Source organism: Ptychodera flava, chromosome 1 (assembly GCF_041260155.1).
Source record: "Ptychodera flava strain L36383 chromosome 1, AS_Pfla_20210202, whole genome shotgun sequence".
Classification (NCBI taxonomy): domain Eukaryota; kingdom Metazoa; phylum Hemichordata; class Enteropneusta; family Ptychoderidae; genus Ptychodera; species Ptychodera flava.
This window is the reverse complement of record NC_091928.1, coordinates 61,184,402-61,208,385: the sequence shown is the minus strand read 5'-3', so window position 1 is coordinate 61,208,385 and position 23,984 is coordinate 61,184,402. Positions and strand designations below refer to the sequence as shown.

At 38.0% G+C, this 23,984-nt stretch overlaps 1 protein-coding gene and 1 long non-coding RNA gene across 2 annotated transcripts; one reads left to right on the top strand and one right to left on the bottom strand.

Moving 5' to 3' along the window:
- On the top strand, positions 1-18,626 carry LOC139142365 (mucin-22-like). The gene is made up of 5 exons (XM_070712287.1): positions 1-477; positions 1,381-1,520; positions 2,712-3,901; positions 5,842-6,136; positions 17,360-18,626. Exons 3-4 carry the CDS (start codon positions 3,427-3,429, stop codon positions 6,060-6,062), a joined length of 696 nt encoding a protein of 231 aa, XP_070568388.1. The 5' UTR covers positions 1-477; positions 1,381-1,520; positions 2,712-3,426; the 3' UTR covers positions 6,063-6,136; positions 17,360-18,626.
- LOC139142376 (uncharacterized) lies at positions 9,846-19,016 on the bottom strand. Its single transcript, XR_011554380.1, has 4 exons — positions 18,775-19,016; positions 13,877-13,953; positions 11,459-11,496; positions 9,846-10,099 (listed from the first exon to the last, which is right to left on the bottom strand). It is a non-coding gene; the product is annotated as an uncharacterized lncRNA (long non-coding RNA).
- Between the last annotated feature and the right edge of the window lie 4,968 nt (positions 19,017-23,984).

Here is a 23,984-nt window from a genome sequence, read left to right as displayed (position 1 = left end):
AAATGGAGGTACAACTCATCAGAGATGGCACTAAATTTCAAACTCTACCAGTATCAGATGAAAATGTCAGTTTACTTGCTAGAAGTTTACTTCCATGTCAAAGTAGCCAGATCCAAATCACAGAGTACATAGTTGAGCTGTCAGCAAGAATAAATGCAAAAGAAATAGATTTTCAAAAGTCAGTTCTACAGCATCAACTAGATGAAGCTAAACAGGAAAAGGCTACTTTGGTAGAACACATTAGAAAATTAACTCAGACAATAGACATAACTGAAATATAAAAGGAATTGACCAAACGTGTTGACAAGTCTATGTTTGAGAATCTTTCATCTGAACTGGTAGAGAAGGAAAAGATCATCAGTGATCTAGAGGCAAAACTGTCAGCTCTGGAAGAGATACAGTCTGAGTTGGAACTACAAGGAATTGCTAAAATGAAAGTTGGAAGTCAATATTCTGATGATGACGTAGGAATAAAAGGTAAGGCCTTTTTAGTCTGTCCTACTATATGAGAAGAAACACAATAAAAGTACTGATTGGTTATGATGTTTTAAATTGGGAATAATCAATCATAATGCTATCGGTGAATGCTTATTTAAGATACATGAAAGAACATGGAGTAAAGTCTGCAGCTTTCAGACCCAAATTTATCCAGCATTACTTCAACATAGTGTCATACAAGTGTATGTCTTGATAATTTTAGTCAGTGAAAGCCACTGTTAATCTACAACAAATTAATATCTTACTCAAACATACTAAAAGAAGTTTAGGGTATTTTCTATTTAGATAACCAGCTTAAAGCGGCAAAGTCATTCCTTTTTTAACCTTTTTATGACAACAAGAATACATGGAATATTTCAATAAAACTAAATGAATAAAATGATGTTGATGCATGACTTCAAACATGTCAAACATTTCATAAAAAGATCCTCTTTATGACCTCTAGGCAAAATGATCAACTTCCATTCTTTGCTTTCCCATAATAATGATAAATAAACATTGCTACAGAATCAATGAAAGCTGCTTTCCTTGTAATGTACATACTGGTATATATGAAAGGCAGCACCAATTATCATCTTGTCAAAAACACTTGCATGATTTTCTTCTGACTATTTTAGTTTTGTATTTTAACTGCAAATTCCTATTCTAGCCATTAATAGGATTCAAATATGTAACATTGAACGTAAATCTAACATGAGTAGATGCTGTGTTGACAAGCTAAATAGCTTTGGTGTTTCAACATGTTGGTCAGTACATGTAGAACAACAACTTGCAATTAATGTACAAAACATAACATTATCAAAAGTTGCAGACACTAGCCCTTTAAACTTCAGACAAAAAGTACTGTAGACTTTTACATCTGTTCTTTTATCCTGTTTTCAGATAGCACTACACTGGATGGTGCTCAGAGTAAAGCAAAAATACTTGACGAGGAAGACAAAAACACTGCAACAAAGTATAACTGTCAGGGATGGAAGTGAGATGGAGACAGCCACATCAACACAACCTGAGATGACTGTCAGGCAGGGAAATGAGATAGAGACAGCTACATCAACACAACCTGAGATGACTGTCAGGGATGGAAGTGAAATGGAGACAGCCACACCAACACAACCTAAGATGACTGGCAGGGAGGGAAGTGAGATGGAGACAGCCACAACAACACAACCTGAGATGACTGGCAGGGAGGGAAGTGAGGTGGAGACAGCCACACACACAACCAGAACCGAGATGACTGTCAGGGAGGGAAGTGAGATGGAGACAGCCACACCAACACAACCTGAGATGACTGTCAGGGAGGGAAGTGAGATGGAGACAGCCACACCAACACAACCTGAGATGACTGTCAGGGAGGGAAGTGAGATGGAGACAGCCACACCAACACAACCTGAGATGACTGTCAGGGAGGGAAGTGAGATGGAGACAGCCACACCAACACAACCTGAGATGACTGTCAGGGAGGGAAGTGAGATGGAGACAGCCACATCAACACAACCTGAGATGACTGTCAGGGAGGGAAGTGAGATGGAGACAGCCACACCAACACAACCTGAGATGACTGTCAGGGAGGGAAGTGAGATGGAGACAGCCACACCAACACAACCTGAGATGACTGTCAGGGAGGGAAGTGAGATGGAGACAGCCACACCAACACAACCTGAGATGACTGGTAGGGAGGGAAGTGAGATGGAGACAGCCACACCAACACAACCTGAGATGACTGTCAGCGATGGAAGTGAGATGGAGACAGCCACACCAACACAACCTGAGATGACTGGCAGGGAGGGAAGTGAGATGGAGACAGCCACACCAACACAACCTGAGATGACTGTCAGGGAGGGAAGTGAGATGGAGACAGCCACACCAACACAACCTGAATTGACTGTCAGGGAGGGAAGTGAGATGCAGACAGCCACACCAACACAACCTGAGATGACTGTCAGCGATGGAAGTGAGATGAAGACAGCCACACCAACACAACCTGAGATGACTGTCAGGGAGGGAAGTGAGATGGAGACAGCCACACCAACACAACCTGAGATGACTGTCAGGGAGGGAAGTGAGATGGAGACAGCCACACCAACACAACCTGAATTGACTGTCAGGGAGGGAAGTGAGATGCAGACAGCCACACCAACACAACCTGAGATGACTGTCAGGGAGGGAAGTGAGATGCAGACAGCCACACCAACACAACCTGAGATGACTGGCAGGGAGGGAAGTGAGATGCAGACAGCCACACCAACACAACCTGAGATGACTGGCAGGGAGGGAAGTGAGATGCAGACAGCCACACCAACACAACCTGAGATGACTGGCAGGGAGGGAAGTGAGATGCAGACAGCCACACCAACACAACCTGAGATGACTGGCAGGGAGGGAAGTGAGATGGAGACAGCCACACCAACACAACCTGAGATGACTGTCAGGGAGGGAAGTGAGATGGAGACAGCCACACCAACACAACCTGAGATGACTGTCAGGGAGGGAAGTGAGATGGAGACAGCCACACCAACACAACCTGAGATGACTGGCAGGGAGGGAAGTGAGATGCAGACAGCCACACCAACACAACCTGAGATGACTGGCAAGGAAGGAAGTGAGATGAAGACAGCCACACCAACACAACCTGAGATAACTGTCAGGAAGGGAAGTGAGATGAAGAAAGCCACATCAACACAACCTGAGATGACTGTCAGGGAGGGAAGTGAGATGGAGACAGCCAAAACATCACAACCTGAGATGACTGACAGGGAGGGAAGTGAGATGCGAGACAGCCACACCAACTCAACCTGAGATGACTGTCAGGGAGGAAAGTGAGGTGGAGACAGCCACACCAACACAACCTCAGATGACTGTCAGGGAGGGAAGTGAGGTGGAGACAGCCACACCAACACAACCTGAGATGACTGGCAGGGAGGGAGTGAGATGGAGACAGCCACACCAACACAACCTGAGATGACTGTCAGGGAGGGAAGTGAGATGGAGACAGCCACACCAACACAACCTGAGATGACTGTCAGGGAGGGAAGTGAGATGGAGACAGCCACACCAACACAACCTGAGATGACTGTCAGGGAGGGAAGTGAGATGGAGACAGACACACCAACACAACCTGAGATGACTGTCAAGGAGGGAAGTGAGATGGAGACAGCCACACCAACACAACCTGAGATGACTGTCAGGGAGGGAAGTGAGATGGAGACAGCCACACCAACACAACCTGAGATGACTGGCAGGGAGGGAAGTGAGATGGAGACAGCCACACCAACACAACCTGAGATGACTGGCAGGGAGGGAAGTGAGATGGAGACAGCCACACCAACACAACCTGAGATGACTGTCAGAAAGGGAAGTGAGATGGAGACAGCCACATCAACACGACCACAGAAGCTGCGAGAAGGTACTAGAAAAGACATAACAATGTTATATGAAACACATGTTGTCGAAAAGAGTGTCCATGTCGAACTAGTTACCATTGCAAAAGCACATGAGAAACTTAAACACATTGTTTTCATTGTCTATTGCCATTGATAAATAATATTTGTAGAAGTGAAGAAATTGTATCATGATAGCCAGTGAACATGCACAATGCAAAATATTTTTTGCCTAGTTGTTGTTATTTTATAATGTGGAAATCCTATAAATATGAATATTGGCTTTCACAGGGTAAAAATACAGTTATACACAAATAATTTGATAAAAATATTCCCATAATCCCTGAACATTTTGCCATATAAAGGTACTGAAATGAGCTCTAGTAATTGGAGTTTTCATGGAAGATCTAAAGAATTTTTTACTGGGGGTGAAAGGGTTAATGTGTTTTTGTACAATAAATAACACTAACGTATTTGACTCTAAGTTTTGCAAGTATAAGAGAGATGTGACAAAAGTATTCCAACCAAAAAATGGTCTGAGATGGAATGTCTTACACTCTGGGAGAAGTTCTGTCTAATACTTGCCAGAAAAAGAAATTCCAAACTTGAAGTGATGCTCAATCTCAGCCCACAAATAAATATCAGTTCTATCCAAAAATGCTAAAATATACACCATTAAGCTTGTCAACATAGCATCTATTATGTAAAATGCACTATTATTGTTTACATTTGAATTCTAACCCAGATCAGAATTCAATTGTCAACAATAACAACACAGTTTACACAAGTACAGGGTGAGTTGACGAGATGAATATATCAACTTGCCTTTGAGAGACTTATAACAAGAAACTAGAAAGCATTTGCAAGCAAAAGCGAAGTTCCAGAGACCAGAGCAGCGGAAGAAACAAGAGAATGTGTGACAAAGATAGGTGCAGAATGAAAGAGTGCTTTGGATTTTAATATTCAAGCACGTACCTATAGTTAGGGCTGCTAGCAGTAAACACCATAATACAACTAAAAGCAAGGCAGTCCACAGATTACAAATGCCTACATGTACGGTAAAAACGCAACAGATACATACGGGGGCAACAACGCACGGAAATGTATATCAGACGACATTCTCGCGAGCCAGAGCAATAATTTTCGCTCCGCTGACCGGATCTGTTCAAGTATGCTGCCTAGCTCTGCATGGCAGGGCTGTGTGTTACCGGCGTTAAACGGCCTCGCAGACTGATATAGGAAAAACCGCTGGTGGCTCCTCAGAAATACGGCGGGCAGTTTCTCCGCCAAAACAGCCGATTTTGAATCCAAATTTTGCATTGATCTTCGTTTTCGAGCACACCCACCTCGCCTAGGTACACGATATGCCCAGCTGCACTTGTAAACGTACAGAAAGCCTACTTTTCTGTCTCTATGCGAGCAAAGCGATCGATCCGCCGCCATTGTTGTCTCATGAGCATTCGGGGCGAAACAGTATAGTGCCACGTACGGCGAGTATTTAGAGAAAATAAAATCAAAAAGCAACAAAAAACAAAGCGAAAGAAAGCTAGAATTATTAATAGCTGAACGGAATATGATAGTCGAGCAATGCAGAATAAAAATTGAAATAAATAAACACACAAGAAATGCCCGTAAAACCCGTCCGAGCTGAGCGATGACGTCGATAAGTGTGTCGCAATGCATTCTGGGTAATTAAGGTAAATTTGTGTATAGCACGTTCTATGATAGTAATACTGGAAATAGAGAAGAAGAAAGAAAGAAAGAAAAAGAAGGAAAGAAGGAAAGAAAGAAAGAAGAAGGAAAGTGAGCAAAAACTAACAGTTCCAGAGCTGGTCTCTGGAACTAATAATGGTTGACATTAAAAAACAAAAATACAGAAAAAATCATGAAAGGTTATCATTACTAGCCCTTTAAAATCGCAGTACAGAACTTACTGTTGATGTAGGTATTTCTTATCCATTCACAGAGAAGAAAGACTCTGGTGGCATTTTCAGCAAGATCTCCAAGCGTATCTTTGGACGTAAAGAGAAATCTGATGGTAGTACAGCAGTACCTGAAAGTAAACAGGAACAGAGGAGTTCAGTCAGTACTGGTGGGAAAGAGATGCCTAGTGGTTCAGTGTCCTCTAAGATGTCTGGTGGTACAGCACCTACTGGAAGTAAACGGGAAACAGAGGAGATCAGTTAGTACTGGTGGTGACGATATGCCTAGTGGTTCAGAATCCTCTAAGATGTCTGGTGGTACTGCTAGAAGTAAATCTGGTGAGTAATGGTGTTAAGTGTCTAGAGTCTTTGTGTCAGAATGAATAGTAAATCTGGTAAGTAATAAATAGTGTCTATAGTCTTTGTGTCAGAATGAATAGTAAATCTGGTAAGTAATAAATAGTGTCTATAGTCTTTGTGTCAGAATGAATAGTAAATCTGGTAAGTAATAAATAGTGTCTATAGTCTTTGTGTCAGAATGAATAGTAAATCTGGTAAGTAATAAATAGTGTCTATAGTCTTTGTGTCAGAATGAATAGTAAATCTGGTAAGTAATAAATAGTGTCTATAGTCTTTGTGTCAGAATGAATAGTAAATCTGGTAAGTAATAAATAGTGTCAATAGTCTTTGTGTCAGAATGAATAGTAAATCTGGTAAGTAATATTGTTCAGTATCAATGGTCTTTGTATCAGAATTAATTTTCTATGCTTATTGAGGAGCTCTCTCAGCTCTAGTCCAGGTGTCAGTTTTCATCTTATCAGAATAACCAACTGGTGTACCTTGTGCATGTATATAATTACATGTATTTGAGGATTGGGGGCGGCAAAATTAAAAAAATACCGCAATTATACGGTGTCGCTCAAATTTGATCAGAATTGGTACATACCAGTATGGTTACCAAAGATCAACGATAAATGTTGTTTCTATCGAGGTTTCTATCGAAATGTTGTTTCTACCGAGGTTCGGCCTTCGGCCTCACAGTGTCAGTCACTTCCCATCCGACGACGATCTACGAAACCTTCCGTGGGCCTGTGGATAAGCGTGGTCCGTTAGCGGCACATGCCCAGTCGCGGCTATGGTTATCGATGCGTGCAGAGCCGTAAACTGCGTCGATATGTCGGTCAATTTACATTTTTCTTGATTATTTCTTAGTGATCGCGCCAACTACCGTAGATTTGCAATATCTCTATCACTCAGTAAAAAACTACAATGCTATCACACAAGACATAACATTGGTGTCGTGTGATAAAAAACATAAATATTTCTAGTTTATTCCTTGCTTACATTCATCGTTCTGTTTGCTCAAAGTTCAAAGAATACCTACCATTCTGTAATCTTGATGCAGAGCTTCGGACTTCACAACAATTATAACCAGCAGCGTATTTTATTGACCCGAACTTATAATTTTAAGGAATAAACTTCGCCTGCCTGGCTAGCATGTCGGGTTGGTGCTAGGCTTGTAAGCTTACGTAGTCATGGGGTGAACGATTTGATGTGACTCAAATGGCTAAAACATCGCACCCCATCGTAGTAGTTCGCCGATTTAACTGGTAAGTTCAGTGCCTTATTTATTGAGTTCAAGGCCATTCATTGCTGCTATCAAATGCAGACAAAAAAATAAACACGACCAAATTGTCCCCAGACGCGATGTCGATATTTGCCGTCATGGAATGGCTCTGCCGATGTAAGACCCGAGTTTTACTTTCCGATCTCGCACAAATTGAACAAATTTTGGGTGTCGTAATTAACTTGAACTTTACATTTGATAAATCGTCAACTATTTTTGTGACATCGATTACACCTAAGACATGTTAGGGGTGTTCATGAATTGCACCTTTTTGTTAGGTATTTAGTTTGCAATATTTACGGACTGAAGTGAACATACGCAACAGTGACAACGTAGGCCTACTTGTTTTATTTGACCAAGCAAGACGTATGCTCACGCTCTGTCTCTCTCTCAAAAAAAAAAAATACTGCAAATTGTAGCCGTTCAGGCCATTCAGAGACAAATTTCAGTGATTTTACAGCATGTACTTGCCAGGGCTCCCATTTATTCTAATTGAATAATTTGAATGCAATGTGAAATTGACGGTGATTGTTTTGTGGAGCACATGGCAATTTTCAGTAAGATATTATTTTTTCTTGTAGAAAGATTTATGACAAAGGTAATACGTGAAAATGGAGAAACCAGTTTTACCTGTATGGCATAAACAAAGTATGGTCACTTTTTTGAATGGACGAAACTAAGGAAATTTACATTATTGCTGAAAGACATTGACCACCTCTGTTGGTCATTTCAAGTTAACAAACAGTAGCAGGATATTTCCCATGGCTGTGTCACCTTGAAAAATCCAGCCATTGTATACCAATTTTGTTTTCAAGAGTTATCTTTCCATGAAATATACCGGTATTCTATTCTCCGAATGACAATTTGGGTTAACAGACATGGTATGTGAATCATACTAGAGACAGTGCTTCATATGACATTGACATGGCAGAGGTCGCGTTGACACGTACCGTAAATCATGCGTATTTTACGCGGAAAATATTCATTTGACACGAAAATATGAATTGACGTGTCAAGCTTGACGCGCACATCGGTTGCATGAGATATTCAATTCATGGCTTGCCACGCACACGCAGTGACCATAGACCACCAATGTGGAGTTAGCTATCATTGAAATCAGCCCAGTTTGATTGACAAGTGCACATGCACACAGACGATGTATTCATGAAATTGTTATCAAGTTGGCTTCCCATGTCATGGGAAGCCAACTTGATCCAATAATGCCTGATTTTGTCTGACATCTAAAATATTACTTTGGGTATTCAGTTAATGTTAATGTAATGTTAATGTTATGGTGCTAGGGTTGAGTGCAGCTGAAAACTGTGTTAATGATGAATGCCAGCATGCCAGCACCGCCACTGCCATGAAATATTCAGTGTTGAGAATGATTTCAACATACATTTTGTAAATTCTTAGGCGACATACAAGTACTAGGATTTAGCTGTCACATACAGGATTTTAACACTGAAAGATGCCAGTTTGAAAGAAAAAAGTTCAATATCAAGGTAGGATATTCACCTTGGGGATAAATATTCGGACTTTCAAATTTCATTTTGCTATTTTGGCCCATTTTGAATTTCAATTCTGGATGAATATTGGGCAATTTGTTTCCCTAGTACCAAAATTTGCACAGTGGCCCCAGATTTTATTCTTGATTTTGAAAGAGAATGGTTGAAAGTTTGCTTGAGGAAAATTTGAGTAAAAGTTATACGTCTTTCATTTCACAAACTCCTTTTTCATTTCGCAAACTACTTTACATGTAACACTACCAATTGGCAAATACTTTTCTTGTAATGTAATTGTGCTATTGTTCTTATTAAAAGAATGAAATATGAATTAAAATCTACTTACATAAAATGCTGAATAGGTTCCAGAAGGCCCACACTAATACTGTACATGCATGATGACTCCATTGTTTGTAAACTGACCTACAATAGAGAAATAAAACATTTGTACCAATAGATATCAAGTTGTCAGCAAAAATGATCCTCTGAAATTACTCTAGGTAACTTTTCAAGGGTATGATGCAAATTACCCATAATTCATAGCAGTATTTTGATTAGGTCAGCACATAGACACTACAGATACCATTTTGAAAGGAAATAGTTTAACATTCAGCATAAATCTGTAGAAAAGGCAGTAGCTTTTCTAGCAAATGTAATGTAATGGTATTATTGTTCATTTGTTGTAAGAATAAACTATGAAATTATAATTTTACTTGCATAAAATGCTGAGCAGCTATCAGTAAATCCACACTAAAGCTGTACATACACGCTGACTCCATTGTATGTGAACTGACCTACAATAGATGATAAGAACATTTGTAACAAAAGTACAAATTTGTAAAAAAATATAATATATTCCTAAATTACCGTAGAAAATTTTCCCAAGGTTCCAGCGAAAAGTAATTGATATTACCCATAATTCAACATGATTTGTACAATGGCTAGAAGTTTTTAACAATGACAGACACCAGTTTGAAAGGAAATAATTTAACATTCAGCATAACTTTTTAGGAAAGGGAGAAACTTTTCTAGTAATGTAATGGTACTCTTGTTGATGTGTTGAAATAATAAACTGAATTTAAATTTTGCGTACATTAAATTCTGAGTAGCTACCAGTAAATCCACACTAATACTGTACATACATGCTGACACCATTGTATGTGAACTGACCTACAACAGATGAAAAAGAACATTTGTAACAAAAATATCCTCCAAAATTACTGTAGGTAATAATTCAAAGGTTCTGTTGCAGAGTAATTTATATTACCCATGATTCAACATGATATGTACAACAACTTTGAAAACTCTAGCAATCTACGGTACTTATCTAGTGTACAGAAATTCAGAGACAAATTTCAGTGATTTTAGAGGACATAGTTTTGGGTTCCTATTTTAATTTGAATACAATCAGATGGCAGTTTTCAGAATGATTAAAGTGTTCTTGTAGACAGCTTTGTGATACAGGTAACACCTGAAAATAGAGAAACCAGTTTCACCTGTATGGCGAATAGAATGTATGGTTACTTTTTTGAATGGATGTAACAAAGGAAATTAATTCTCCTTAAAGAGAATAACCAACTTGCTTGGTCATCTCAAATTGATACACAACATTTTGCTGTACCGGTAAACCTTAATAGCGGTATATCAATGGACCGGCAATTCATAAAATTTGGCAGGATACATCCCAGGTCTGATCATATCACCTTAAGTAATCAAGCAAAGAGTGATATCTTTCCATGAAATATATTCTCCAAATGACAATTTGGCTAAAACAGACATGGCATGACATGTGAATCATACTAGAGACAGAGTTTCACATGAAATTGAAAACCAGCTTGATCCAGTACTGCCTGACTTTGTCTGACATTTAAAATATTACTTTGGGTATTAAGTTACCATTTGCATTGACTATAGAATGATATACAGTAATGTTGTGGTGCTGAGTTTGAGTACAGATGAAACCTGTGCTAACCATGATGAATGCTAGCATGTACCAGTAGGCACTAACCATGAAATATCTGAATAACCATAAAAATATCATCATTTTCCTAATTCTAGGAAGTGATGGAATGCTAGCATGTACCGGTAGCACTAACCATGAAATATCTGAATAACCATAAAATATCATCACTTTCCTAATTCTAGGAAGTGATGGAATACTAGCATGTACCGGTAGGCACTAACCATGAAATATCTGAATAACCATAAAATATCATCACTTTCCTAATTCTAGGAAGTGATGGAATACTAGCATGTACCGGTAGGCACTAACCATGAATATCTGAATAACCATAAAATATCATCACTTTCCTAATTCTAGGAAGTGATGGAATACTAGCATGTACCGGTATGCACTAACCATGAAATATCTGAATAACCATAAAATATCATCACTTTCCTAATTCTAGGAAGTGATGGAATGCTAGCAAGTACCGGTAGGCACTAACCATGAAATATCTGAATAACCATAAAATATCATCACTTTCCTAATTCTAGGAAGTGATATCAACACAACTTGTAGACACATACCGTTACTGTGATAAGGCCAGCACATAGGGGTTTTAACACTGAAAGATACCAGTTTGAAAGGAAATAGTTTAATCATGTAGACGTGCGCCTTTGGGAAAAATATTTGATGTCTCAAAATTTCACTAATCTATTTTGGCCTACCACTTGTGGGGGCTTATTTTGAAGCTCTTGGAGTGAGTATAGTTTCCACCAGCTGTCTTTTGAGAAAAATCAGGATAATTCAATTTTTCCCATAGAGATAACACTGGGATGGTGGTCATTTTGAATTTCAATTCTTGTTGAATATTGGGCAATTTGTTTCCCTAGTACCAAAATTTGCTTAGTGGCTCCTGATTTTATTCTTGATTTTGAAAGATATGGTTGAAAGTTTGCTTGAGGAAGGTTTTGAGCAAAAGTTTAAGTCTTTCATTTTCGAGGCACAAACTACTTTACATGTAACACTAACAATCACCAGGTAAAATACTTGATATATTCCTGTATATTTAAGCAATAAAACACACCAAGCCATGGTATACCACAAGATGTTGATCAGTTCATGACATATATGCTTGAGCAATAGCGAGTGCATATATGTCGTGAACTGATCAACATCTTGTGGTATACCGTTGCTGGGTGTCACTTATTGCTAATATTGTATCATAACAGTATATTGAAATTCTGGCGTGGAACATCAAAACACGATTTTTGCTCAAGCCGAAAGGTCGCGCGTGTGCCAGCCGTGGTATATCATGAATATACCACGGTCTGTTCACGTCTCGACCAATCAGATAGCTGCACCATCAATATACTGCAGGGCTCGAAATACTTTTTTCAACCACCTGTCCACTGGACAAGTCAAAATAAAAAGTACCTGTCCCAGTGAGAAAAGTACCTGTCCAAAATGGCATAATTTATTCTAAGAAACTATACTAGTTTCAATTCAATTCAACAAACTCATGTCCAAAATGGCATAATTTATTCTGAGAAACTATACTAGTTTCAATTCAATTCAACAAACTCATGCCTGTATCATATGCAAACTGGCGTAATAGCGGTGTCGAGATAGCCCTGAGAATCTCCCAATCTAAGAGATTTGAGACGTGACCTTAGATAAATCAATATGGCTGCCTCCTGTAAACAGTGATTAGATATTATCGAATTTTCTTTTACTTTTTTTCTGACAGGTAAATATCCAAATAATGATTTTCAAAATTGTAAAAGGTATATACTGTAACAGCGTTTCCATTTACGCAAAATCCTGCGTATTTTATGCAAAATAGTCTGAAATACGCAAAAAAAATCATGACTGCATAAACTAACGCATTGAGAAATGCCGCCCCTTGACACGGACATACTTGACTCGCACTACATTGCCTCAACGTGGTTCAATGCAGGACAAAAATAGAACATATGCACCTGCTTGCAAGTGACATTTATCATGATGCAACATTTTAGACTTTAGCAGACAGCAACTCTTTATGAAACCTTGTATTTCATCATCACAAAGCATCGTGTCAATCAGTTCTGTATAGACAATGACACTACAGATGCAAAAAATTCGAGAATCCATCGAGTCTACGTTGTTGGTAACACAATACAGTTAATCATGGTCATTAGGTCGCATGTTATTTGGAAAGTGTTTACCGGTGACGATATACTCTGTAGGGTTGCATCTTGACAGGTCCCGCTGGACTTTGATCAGTATCTGCTTTTTGTTGGCCCTTTGAAAACACTAATTTCATTGTCAGACAGTATTTTCTTTGAAACTTTGAACATGAAGTCATTAGGCTGCTCAACGATCATATACGAGACATGCATCACGGCATTGCAAGCGTTCAGCTAGCTACTATACCTTGAAGCCCCCCACGTTATTGTTTTTTGTTAATAGAGCATGCGCATTAAAGGAAACCCCCAAGTTCGACAGAAAAGACTGCCCAACTCAGATACCGATTCCCATCGACACCGTACGCGTTGTTGATACATTTACGCAAATAAAAACCAAGTTGCGTAAAATCGTACGCAAGTTTTGAAATTGTAACAGAAACGCTGTTATATAAATTTAAACATGAATATTTGCTGTAGTCAATAGGTTGAAATACTGGTTGCAGGCTGAAAAAACCTACCTGTCCACTTGGACAAGTACTTTTCAAAACTACTTGTCCCAGGCCAAATTTCACTTGTCCGGGACAGGCAGACAGGTATTATTTCGAGCCCTGTACTGGTATGATATAATTATGTATATGAAGGTATATGGAACACCACGTAAGTGGTATACGTAGTGTATATCTAATGTTGTGGTTCATATAAGTTCATATACATAAATTTATATACAAGAATGTATATCAAGTATTTTACTGGATGAATGTGTAAATAATCTATTAATGTAATGGTACTATTGTTTATGTTGAAAGAATGAAATGTGAATTGAAATCAACTTACATAAAATGCTGAATAGATTTCAGAAGGCCCACACTAATACTGTACATACATGATGACTCCATTGTATGTAAACTGACCTACAATAGAGAAATGAAACATTAGTACCAATAGACATCAAGTTGTCAGCAAAAAATATCCTCTGAAATTACTCTAAGTAATTTTTCAATGGTATGATGCAAATTACCCATAATTCAACATAATTTGTACAATGACATCAAAACTCTAGCAATCAGTCGTACAGAAATTCAGAGACAATTTTCAGAGAATGAACTTTTTATTTTCTATTTATTCTTATTGTTAATTTGAATAAACAGGAAAATTAATGATGACCTTTTGTGGAGGAGTTAGTAATTTCCAGAAAGATTAAAACGTTCTTACAGACTTTCAGTCTGACAGATTTATGATAAAGCTAATACACGGAAACAGAGAAACCAGTTTCACCTTTATGGCTAATACAATGTATGGTAACTTTTTTGAATGGATGAAACAAAGGAAATTACATTCATTCTCCTTAAAGCCGCACTTTTCAATCCCAGGTTCTCGCATTAGTCAGTGGAGTTCTCCTCCCAGTCAAACGCTTGGCCATCACGATGTTTGATTTCTATAACATTGATACAAACTGATCTCAACCTTTTGTCACATTTTGCTAATCCTGCAAACAGAGTTTATGCAAGCTTTTGATTGACGGTCGGTTCAAATAGCCAACAGTCACCGATTCCCCACCACAAACGCTCGAATTTCCTAAAAAATTGTCTTCCAGTCGCGCTAGACTTTGAATATAACCACAGACTTTTCAGAGTTCGATCGGCAGCAACTTCGCACTGTCTGCTTGGCAGTCTGTCTGTGTTTTTGCGGCTGGGGAAAACTAAAAAGTGGCATTTTCTGGAGTGTGTGCCCGTGTGTTGCCTGTTTGGAGTCCACTTACACAATGAACGCCGCCACAGCTTGGCGTCCTTTTAAAGGGAGGCTCCGCCTTTAAAAAGAGTGACCAACTTGGTTGGCTATTTCAATTTGACACAGTGCAAGATTTTACAGTACCTGTAAGCCTTGATATATCAATAAACTTCATCATTTAAATTTTGATATCATAGGTTAATGATAACAGCAATATTTTTAAAACTGTCTAATGATGAATTGAGGCTGTATGAAAACTTTGAAAAAAATAAAAATTATCATTCAATAAAAATAACATGTGTAAAAAGAGCATTGTCCTCATTATAATTATAGTACCACTGTGCTTTGTGTAATTTTTGTAGATTATTGTTAGAGAATTTTAATAAACATTACCAATAAAGAGAGTACATTATAACTTAGTTATAAATTTTGACATTTGGTCCACAAGTGTTGCTATGACAACATATCAATAAATTTATCAAATGATAAGTTGCACAACAGCAATTATTCACAAAATGAGTGCTATATTTACGCACATGCTGATGTTATTAACAGGGCTCGAAATATTACCTGTCTGCCTGTCCCGGACAAGTGAAATTTGGCCTGGGACAGGTAGTTTTGAAAAGTACTTGTCCAAGTGGACAGGTAGGTTTTTTCAGCCTGCAACCAGTATTTCAACCTATTGACTACAGCAAATATTCATAGGTTTAAATTTATATAACAGCGTTCCCGTTACAATTTCAAAACTTGCGTACGATTTTACGCAACTTTGTTCTTATTTGCGTAAATGTATCAACAACTCGTACGGTGTCGGTGGGAATCGGTATCTGAAGTGAGTTGGGCAGTCTTTTCTGTCGAACTTGGGGGTTTCCTTTAATGCGCATGCTCTATTAACAAAAAACAATAACGTGGGGGGCTTCAAGGTATAGTAGTAGCTGAACGCTTGCAATGCCGTGATGCATGTCTCGTATATATCGTTGAGCAGCCTAATGACTTCATGTTCAAAGTTTCAAAGAAAATACTGTCTGACAATGAAATTAGTGTTTTCAAAGGGCCAACAAAAAGCAGATACTGATCAAAGTCCAGCGGGACCTCTCAAGATGCAACCCTACAGAGTGTAAATCGTCACCCGTAAACACTTTCCAAATAACATGCGACCTAATGACCATGATTAACTGTATTGTGTTACCAACAACGTAGACTCGATGGATTCTCGAATTTTTTGCATCTGTAGTGTCATTGTCTATACAGAACTGATTGACACGATGCTTTGTGATGATGAAATACAAGGTTTCATAAAGAGTTGCTGTCCGCTAAAGTCTAAAATGTTGCATCATGATAAATGTCACTTGCAAGCAGGTGCATATGTTCTATTTTTGTCCTGCATTGAACCACGTTGAGGCAATGTAGTGCGAGTCAAGTATGTCCGTGTCAAGGGGCGGCATTTCTCAATGCGTTAGTTTATGCAGTCATGATTTTTTTTTGCGTATTTCAGACTATTTTGCATAAATACGCAGGATTTTGCGTAAACGGAAACGCTGTTACAGTATATACCTTTTACAATTTTGAAAATCATTATTTGGATATTTACCTGTCAGAAAAAAAGTAAAAGAAAATTCGATAATATCTAATCACTGTTTACAGGAGGCAGCCATATTGATTTATCTAAGGTCACGTCTCAAATCTCTTAGATTGGGAGATTCTCAGGGCTATCTCGACACCGCTATTACGCCAGTTTGCATATGATACAGGCATGAGTTTGTTGAATTGAATTGAACTAGTATAGTTTCTCAGAATAAATTATGCCATTTTGGACATGAGTTTGTTGAATTGAATTGAAACTAGTATAGTTTCTTAGAATAAATTATGCCATTTTGGACAGGTACTTTTCTCACTGGGACAGGTACTTTTTATTTTGACTTGTCCAGTGGACAGGTGGTTGAAAAAAAGTATTTCGAGCCCTGATTAACATTGTAAAATGACAGAATTTATCATAGGTGGAAAGTTCCAACATTGTTTCATTCAGCAAAATTGCAGAAACATCATTTTTACACAAAACTGCAGGTTTTCATTAAATTTGATTCTTGAATTCACAATGTACTGACAATTCAATATTTCCTATAATCAAAAAAGGTTTTGTAAAGAATTTTCATTTCAACAAAAGAAACTCAGAAGATATACCAAAATAATAATTTTTGAACCAAAATCTACAAAATGTTGCCATGGCAACATGACTTTCCCTCAATCAGCTACATTGGACAAAGTTCCCTTTATTGCACTAATATGTCTGAGTCAAATTTGATAGAAAAAACATATAAAGAAGCTGAGATACATTGTGAACAACATTTGAAAATGACCTTTCAGAAAAAATTAACACCTGTGTTGCCATGGTAATAATGTACTAAAATGTAAGATAGGATGATGAGAAAAATAGTAGAAAGTTTGGTTGAATAATTGACTTTGTACTTTACTTTCATTTGTGTCTATATCTGTTTTAACTTCCAAGATATACGAGCTCCAGTACAGCCTGTTGTCAGTGTATTTCTATTTCATGTTCTAATGATCCTGTTTTGACCTTTGACCTTTCAGAACGTTGGTCAAGAAGAACTCTGAAGGGTCATCAAGGGCACAAGTTCAAAGTTGTAAAAGGTCTGGCATTCCACAATGATAAACTTTTGGTGTGTGACAGCAACATTGTACACATACTGAACAAGGATTACACATGTGAAAAGGAGTTGGGCTGTTTTAGTGGTCAGTTTGTCAAGCCATTCCAGCCAAAGTCCATAGCTGTCTCTCCGGACAACCTTTACTTCATCCTTGATGACAGTAATGTGCAAATAGTTGTTTGTGATCAAAATAATAAAGTTATCAGAATAATTACCCTACCTGCAGACTCAGATCCCCGGTGCATTGCTCTTGTGAAGGGGTTTGTTATTGTTACAGATGTCAAAGGTCAGTGTGTCCTGAAGTACAGCCAGGATGGACCTTACATTGGACAAATTGGTAGTCTTGGTAGCGGCCAGACACAATTCAACTACCCCCGTTTTGTCACTGTCAACAGTAAGGATGTCATCATGGTGTCTGACTGTGGGAATCACTGCATCAAGTGTTTTGATGCTCAGTTCAATTTCCTGTACCAATACGGTCACTACGGTCACGGCGATAGTCAGCTGTCCTTCCCATGGAGCATTGCCGTTGATGGCGCTGATCATGTTTATGTTTGTGATGACGGCAATGATAGGATTTCGATTTGGAGTGAAGATGGAACTTGTATAGGTCATCTTTTCCATCTTCAAGTGAGTCTACCCAGGTACATGGCAGTGACCGCCGACGGTGATAGAATTGCTGTTAGAGGAGATCCCACCGATGAAATCTATGTATTTTCTAAGTAGACAGAAACACCAAGATGATGTGTAATGTCTAAATTTCATCAAAATATTGAAATTTGTTCAAAAGTTTTGACGCGCTAATTTTAATCGTCACTCAAGCGTGACGAAACGATCGGCCTGCACTGTTTACATCACCCTCCAAACTAATAATCGGTTATTTCTCGCATTTAGAACCGATATTCTGGGACAAAATATTCAAAGTTGTTGTCGCTACTTCTCTAGAGTTTGAACATGATGAAATTTAATAATTTCAGACACATTTTCAGTGAAAAAATCGAGGAACTTTGACAAGAAGTGTATGACAATCGACGGTGATTTGTCAACATCACAACACATGAGTCATGTCAACAAATCAATATGGGGTTATTTTCTGCATTTCCAAACAGAATTTTGAACTGAAATATTTAACATAGCTGTCACTTCATGTCTTCGATACAAATATACCAAAAGTGAGTTGTTTTGGAGAATTCGTACCGAAATATTTGAGTCATTTTGTCAAGAGGTGTGTTCTGCAATGCAAGCTTACTGATTACAGAACTGATCCCATCACATCTCAACTCGTAGAGAATGGCGAATCAACAGTTGTGTGTGCAAAATAATGTTTTAAAAAATTACCTGCATATCCTCTGTTATCTCTGTTATGTATGGTTTCAAGTTTTCCTGTCGATGAACCAAAATTACGCCGACATCAGTCATTATATTCAACGTTCCTACGGACACGATCTTTACCCGACGCCATCACGATGAACTATGACACAACTTTTGTAGAGGGCGCTATCGCCCATACAAGCACCTAGAACCACAGGCGACCCAATAAGTTCTGAGTTTTTCACACTGTTTCTCTATCATTTTCTCTTCTTTCTTCATGCTCTGAATGATCGGAATAAATAAAATAAATGGTTTATATAACCTAAACCTAGCCTCTGTGACTCTTTATTTATTTTACACTCCATTACAAGACGTATATCTCTCATACACACATGCTGTAATTAATTAGTCATGACGCCGAAAGGGTCCGTCTACACTTTAGTTTCCCAGACTTCGCTTTTTGTGTAAACAGGAGGAAGGTAAAATTTGGTAAATGCACACACGTATTTTACACGGTATTGATTAAAACCGTGATAAAATGTTCAGTATGGGTAGGGTTGTTCAGAGTGCACATTAAATTTCATTTTCCAGTGAAAATCAAAATAACATTTTAGAAACAGGGGGTCAGTATTGAAGGTATACAATTTTCATTTGTGAAAAAAACTAAAATCATTCGTATCATCATTTTTATACAAAGCTCACGTATTTGTACGCACATCGGCGTCTATTACCTCCATGGTTAGCTGTGGGTCCATAGCTGTGGTGTTTTCAGACGGGATTCCTGCCTTTTACGGGATGGTTTTGACTTTTTACGATTTTAAACCCGCCACCACACGGGGTTAAAATCGTAAAAAGTCAAAACCAGCCCGTAAAAGGCAGGAATCCCGTCTGAAAACACCACAGCTACTACATGGTATAACTGAGTAACTTTCCGCGTTTGGTGCATCTTGAGATTGCGAGTACAGATAACGCTCAAGCTCGCTCCGACACAGTCCTTCAACTCTGATTGGAGAGAAATGCCCGGTAGCTGGGGAGTCAATGATACTAAATTCTCTTTACATTTTGTTTTGATTGTGATGTACTGATGACAAAAAGATGATTAAAGTAGCATAGAAATCAGTCTTGCAACTTTCCTTCCGCATTTCTTGTTGACCAACACCTTGTAGACCTTCCGATGCCCCATACATTTATTTAATTCGAAGTTGTTTTTTTCTAATATTAAAGCGTTGCATTAAAGTCCAATAAAGAATTTTCTCATTGGCTTAGTGGCAGAAACATACCAACAATGGGTTTCATGTAGCAATTCGCCTGTGAAGAGCGAAATGTGACGGTATTACATTTAACCACCGTCCCTCCATAACAGTACTGAAGGGGAGCGCCCGGGCTTGGTGTATAGCGCCCTCAATGTTGAATTCTTTCAACTGCTTTCGTTCATACATTAAATCCGATTTAAACTTCAGAGCTTGAGTTTCTGATTCAGTTTAAAGCTATGACACTAAGATACGAAGACATATTTTTCAGCGCAAACGAAAAATAAAGTGGTATAGAATATGAAAACACATAAATAGGAAATCATAATAATGATTTAACACGACCATCATCCAGAACTTTGTTATTAATTATCAATACGCTTTGAAAATTCTGACAATCAGCATTCTGTTTTTTTAAGTTTCCACATTTTCTCATTCAAGCATATATTGATTGAACACTCATAATCCGGCATAGAACTGTATCAGCTTTTATGTATAGGATAAAGCCCGAGTACGAGGGCTCGTCTGGTATATAAAGTCCAACCCAACGATAAAAGTGTCGAGGCCGCAGGCCGAGACATTTTATCGTAGGGTTGGACTTTATATACCAGAAGTATAGGATAAAGCCCGAGTACGAGGGTTTTATCAGACTTAAAAACTATCGCCCCTAACTGATATATTTTCGTTTTCAATGTGTTTACGTCAACCGTCCCCTTTGTCAATGTAACATGTTTAGGATATGAATTAAAACTTTAATTTGTGAAATAGCCTTCTAATGTAATGGAACATCCTATAAATGCCCTAGGGCACATTATATAAATGCCCTAGGGCACAGCAGATTTTGTGTTGCAGCTGGTTTCCGCTGTGTTACCAAATTTGAATATTAAAACGTACCAGATGTCTACAGAATATGACATGTTCACTTTTGATTGGACAGTACTTTACTACGGCGCTGTCATTCGTTTCTGGAATTTGGTGACCAAGGCTTTACGAGTAAATAAAACACCCTGAATTGAGCACTCTGATTGGTCAATCAACAGTAGATAGTTTTTAAGGATTGTAAAAGTATTTTGTTAGGTAACTTGCATCACTCACGTTCAGCACTACATCTCAATGAATACTTCAGTACATGTACAGCAGTGGACATTTATATATCGTCAGGGTTGTACACAGAAATAGAAAAAACATCCTCTTTGACCAGAATTGATGGCTACTCATGTAATATGTTTATTTATTTCCCAATGAAGTGTTGAATTTGCAAATTGTCATGTTTTGCTTTGTTTCTGATTGAAGATGACAATAAGAGTGCAAAGACCAACTGAAAAACTTGAAGACCAAATAAGAAGATTTTTCGGTAAATGGAATATTTAATTGAATATCTAGAACTGATTGGGAAGCTGGTAGTAGTAGCTTGCATAAAAAATGACAAATATTATCACAATTAAAAAAAAATGACAAATTGCCTGCTCTCTCTGTAAATGGCATGCATGTCTATCAGACGGGGCCATGAAAGTCTTACTTTGATTTCAACCACCTTTGAACACGATAATTTGGGATAACTGGATGGTGAAGCAATGTCTTTTAAATCTGCAAATGTAAGCTCATCTGCTTTTCCTTTTACGTTGTACACTGGTTTTTAGGAGTAGTTTGTAATATTGCATTATTCAGCTATAAGGCACCTGACACTTTCGAGAAATTTGAAAAATATGAAGATCCAATTATCCCAAATTAGTTCTAATCGTGTTTTTTAGATACGATGCAAGCTATAAAATTTCCCAATTGTCAGCTTTGATGGAGAAACCCCCCCACCAGTAAAACGATGTCAGGAAATGGACTTTTAACAGCCTTAGGTGTATGTTCTTTTGACCTTACAGAAAGTGCTGCGACATTTTGAGTGTTTTGTAACTCAGCCATATGAGAATCTACCAGAGCAGTCACATGATATAATGTGGAAAAAACAACCAATTACAGCAACAATTGTGGAGTCTATGGAGTCTACAATGGTGGGGACCTGGCATATTGTAAACTCTGTGGCCCGATATTTGTTTTGTACACAATAAGATGAAACAAAATCCGAAATGATGACTTAAGCATTTTGTTTGGAACTGGAGCCTTTAAAGCTCCATTATGTGTAATTTTCATTTTTTCCCCAGTATTCTTGTCATGTCCGTAAAGCAGAGTTTTTTGTTCAACTCCAAAAATCATATCAAAATGCCCAGTATTAAACAGGGTACTGCAATGCCCAATACCAGTGAGGGTAACTGAATTTTATTCCAGACTGGAATTCATTTGTCAAAAATAGCATTGTATAGTGCACACAATACAGTATTTGTTTGACTAATTTACATTATTTTTAAATTACGTTTTGGAGAAGTATTTTTTCATGGTGCAAAAATACATTGTCATAAATTACCATAAATTCCTTTTAACAAAGTAAAAACTATTTGGTTTATCAAATGTGAGCTAAAAACTATACCTACATATGTATACTGATTTACAGTTTAAATTGCATTTTTCTCAAAATAAAACGACTCATTCTTTATTAAAGGGTTACTTTTATTGAAAACCAGTTTTTGTTTTTTTAGTGTTTACTGAAAGACCCCAACTTTTAATAAAAAGAATGTAACTTCTATAAACCTTCTGCAGATTTTGACTTTTGAACTAAATCGTCAGCAACTTAAGGTCTCCCATGTCAACAGGAAAGTCAGAAATGTCACCAAATATATCTGGAAGATTTGTGTTTGAAGAATGTCATTAGCAGGAATGCTTTTTTCATCGTGGTAAGGTCACATATATGGCAAGGTCATGCATATCACCAGGTAAGGTCACATATATGGCAAGGTCATGCATATCACCAGGTAAAGTCGCACATACTACCGGTATGGCAAGGTCACATATATCACCAGGTAAGGTCACACATACTACCGGTATGGCAAGGTCACACATATCACCAGGTATTACCTAAAGGTCACATATCATTGTAAGTGCACACATATCTCACATGAGAAAGTAAAGTGAAATGCTTGCCAGATTACGCTAAAGAAAACCAAGCTAATCCTATTCATAATCAGAACTAGGATAATATACCGGTACATGGTTTCTAATTTGATGAAGGTAGCTAGGTTAGGAAGAAGAAAGAAGTCAGTTCGTCTTTTAAATGGCAGTCACTTTGTTAACACTATAAGGAAATATATAGGTACCAAATGTGTGTTAAAAAGAACAATTTATTATGAAAATGACAACTTATGTTTTGCAACTGTTCATTTCTTAAAGTTCAAAATGTCCACACAGTTCTTGTAAACTTGCTTTCTGTTTCAAGAGCTTATCCTATCCCACTTGATCAAGAGCTTATCCTATTCCCACTTGATCAAGAGCTTATCCTACTCCCATTGGATTTCACGACAAGATTTCCTTTTCTTCACAAAATACACTGATATCTTAGCCAGTGACTTGTCCAGATCATTTTTCAAAGACGTTGCCTGCTCTTTCATTACTAATCCTAAATCCATGAGTCATAACTTCATATGGAAAGCCAGCCAAATGGCAGGTAAAATTTCAATTTTAATAAGCAAGTCTGATGTCAGTGAATTCTCAAAATTTCCAATTTGTTGGACCACTGAATAGTACACTGGATGATTGACCACTGGACAAGGTTACAGGCTTTGATTTTAGCTGGCAGACTATATTTCCAGCTAACAGACCACTAGGTTGGAGACTCTTTGATTTAAGATGGCAGACTATATATCCAGCTAACAGACCACTAGGTTGAAGAGACTTTGATTTAAGATGGTAGACTATATATCCAGCTAACAGACCACTAGGTTGAAGAGACTTTGATTTAAGATGGTAGACTATACAAATAAGACCACTTGGTCAGAGACTATTTGATTTTAATGGTATACTTTACTTCCAGCCGATAGACCACTAGCTTAGAGTCTCTTTGATCCTAGGTTGCAGACTACATTTCTAGCCAATAGACCAACTTAT

Coding starts and splice junctions, on each gene's coding strand:
- LOC139142365 (XM_070712287.1), top strand. CDS start 3,427: ATGGAGACAGCCACACCAACACAACCTGAGATGACTGTCAGGGAGGGA. Junction 3,902..5,841: donor ACCACAGAAGCTGCGAGAAG/GTACTAGAAAAG, acceptor ATCCATTCACAG/AGAAGAAAGACTCTGGTGGC.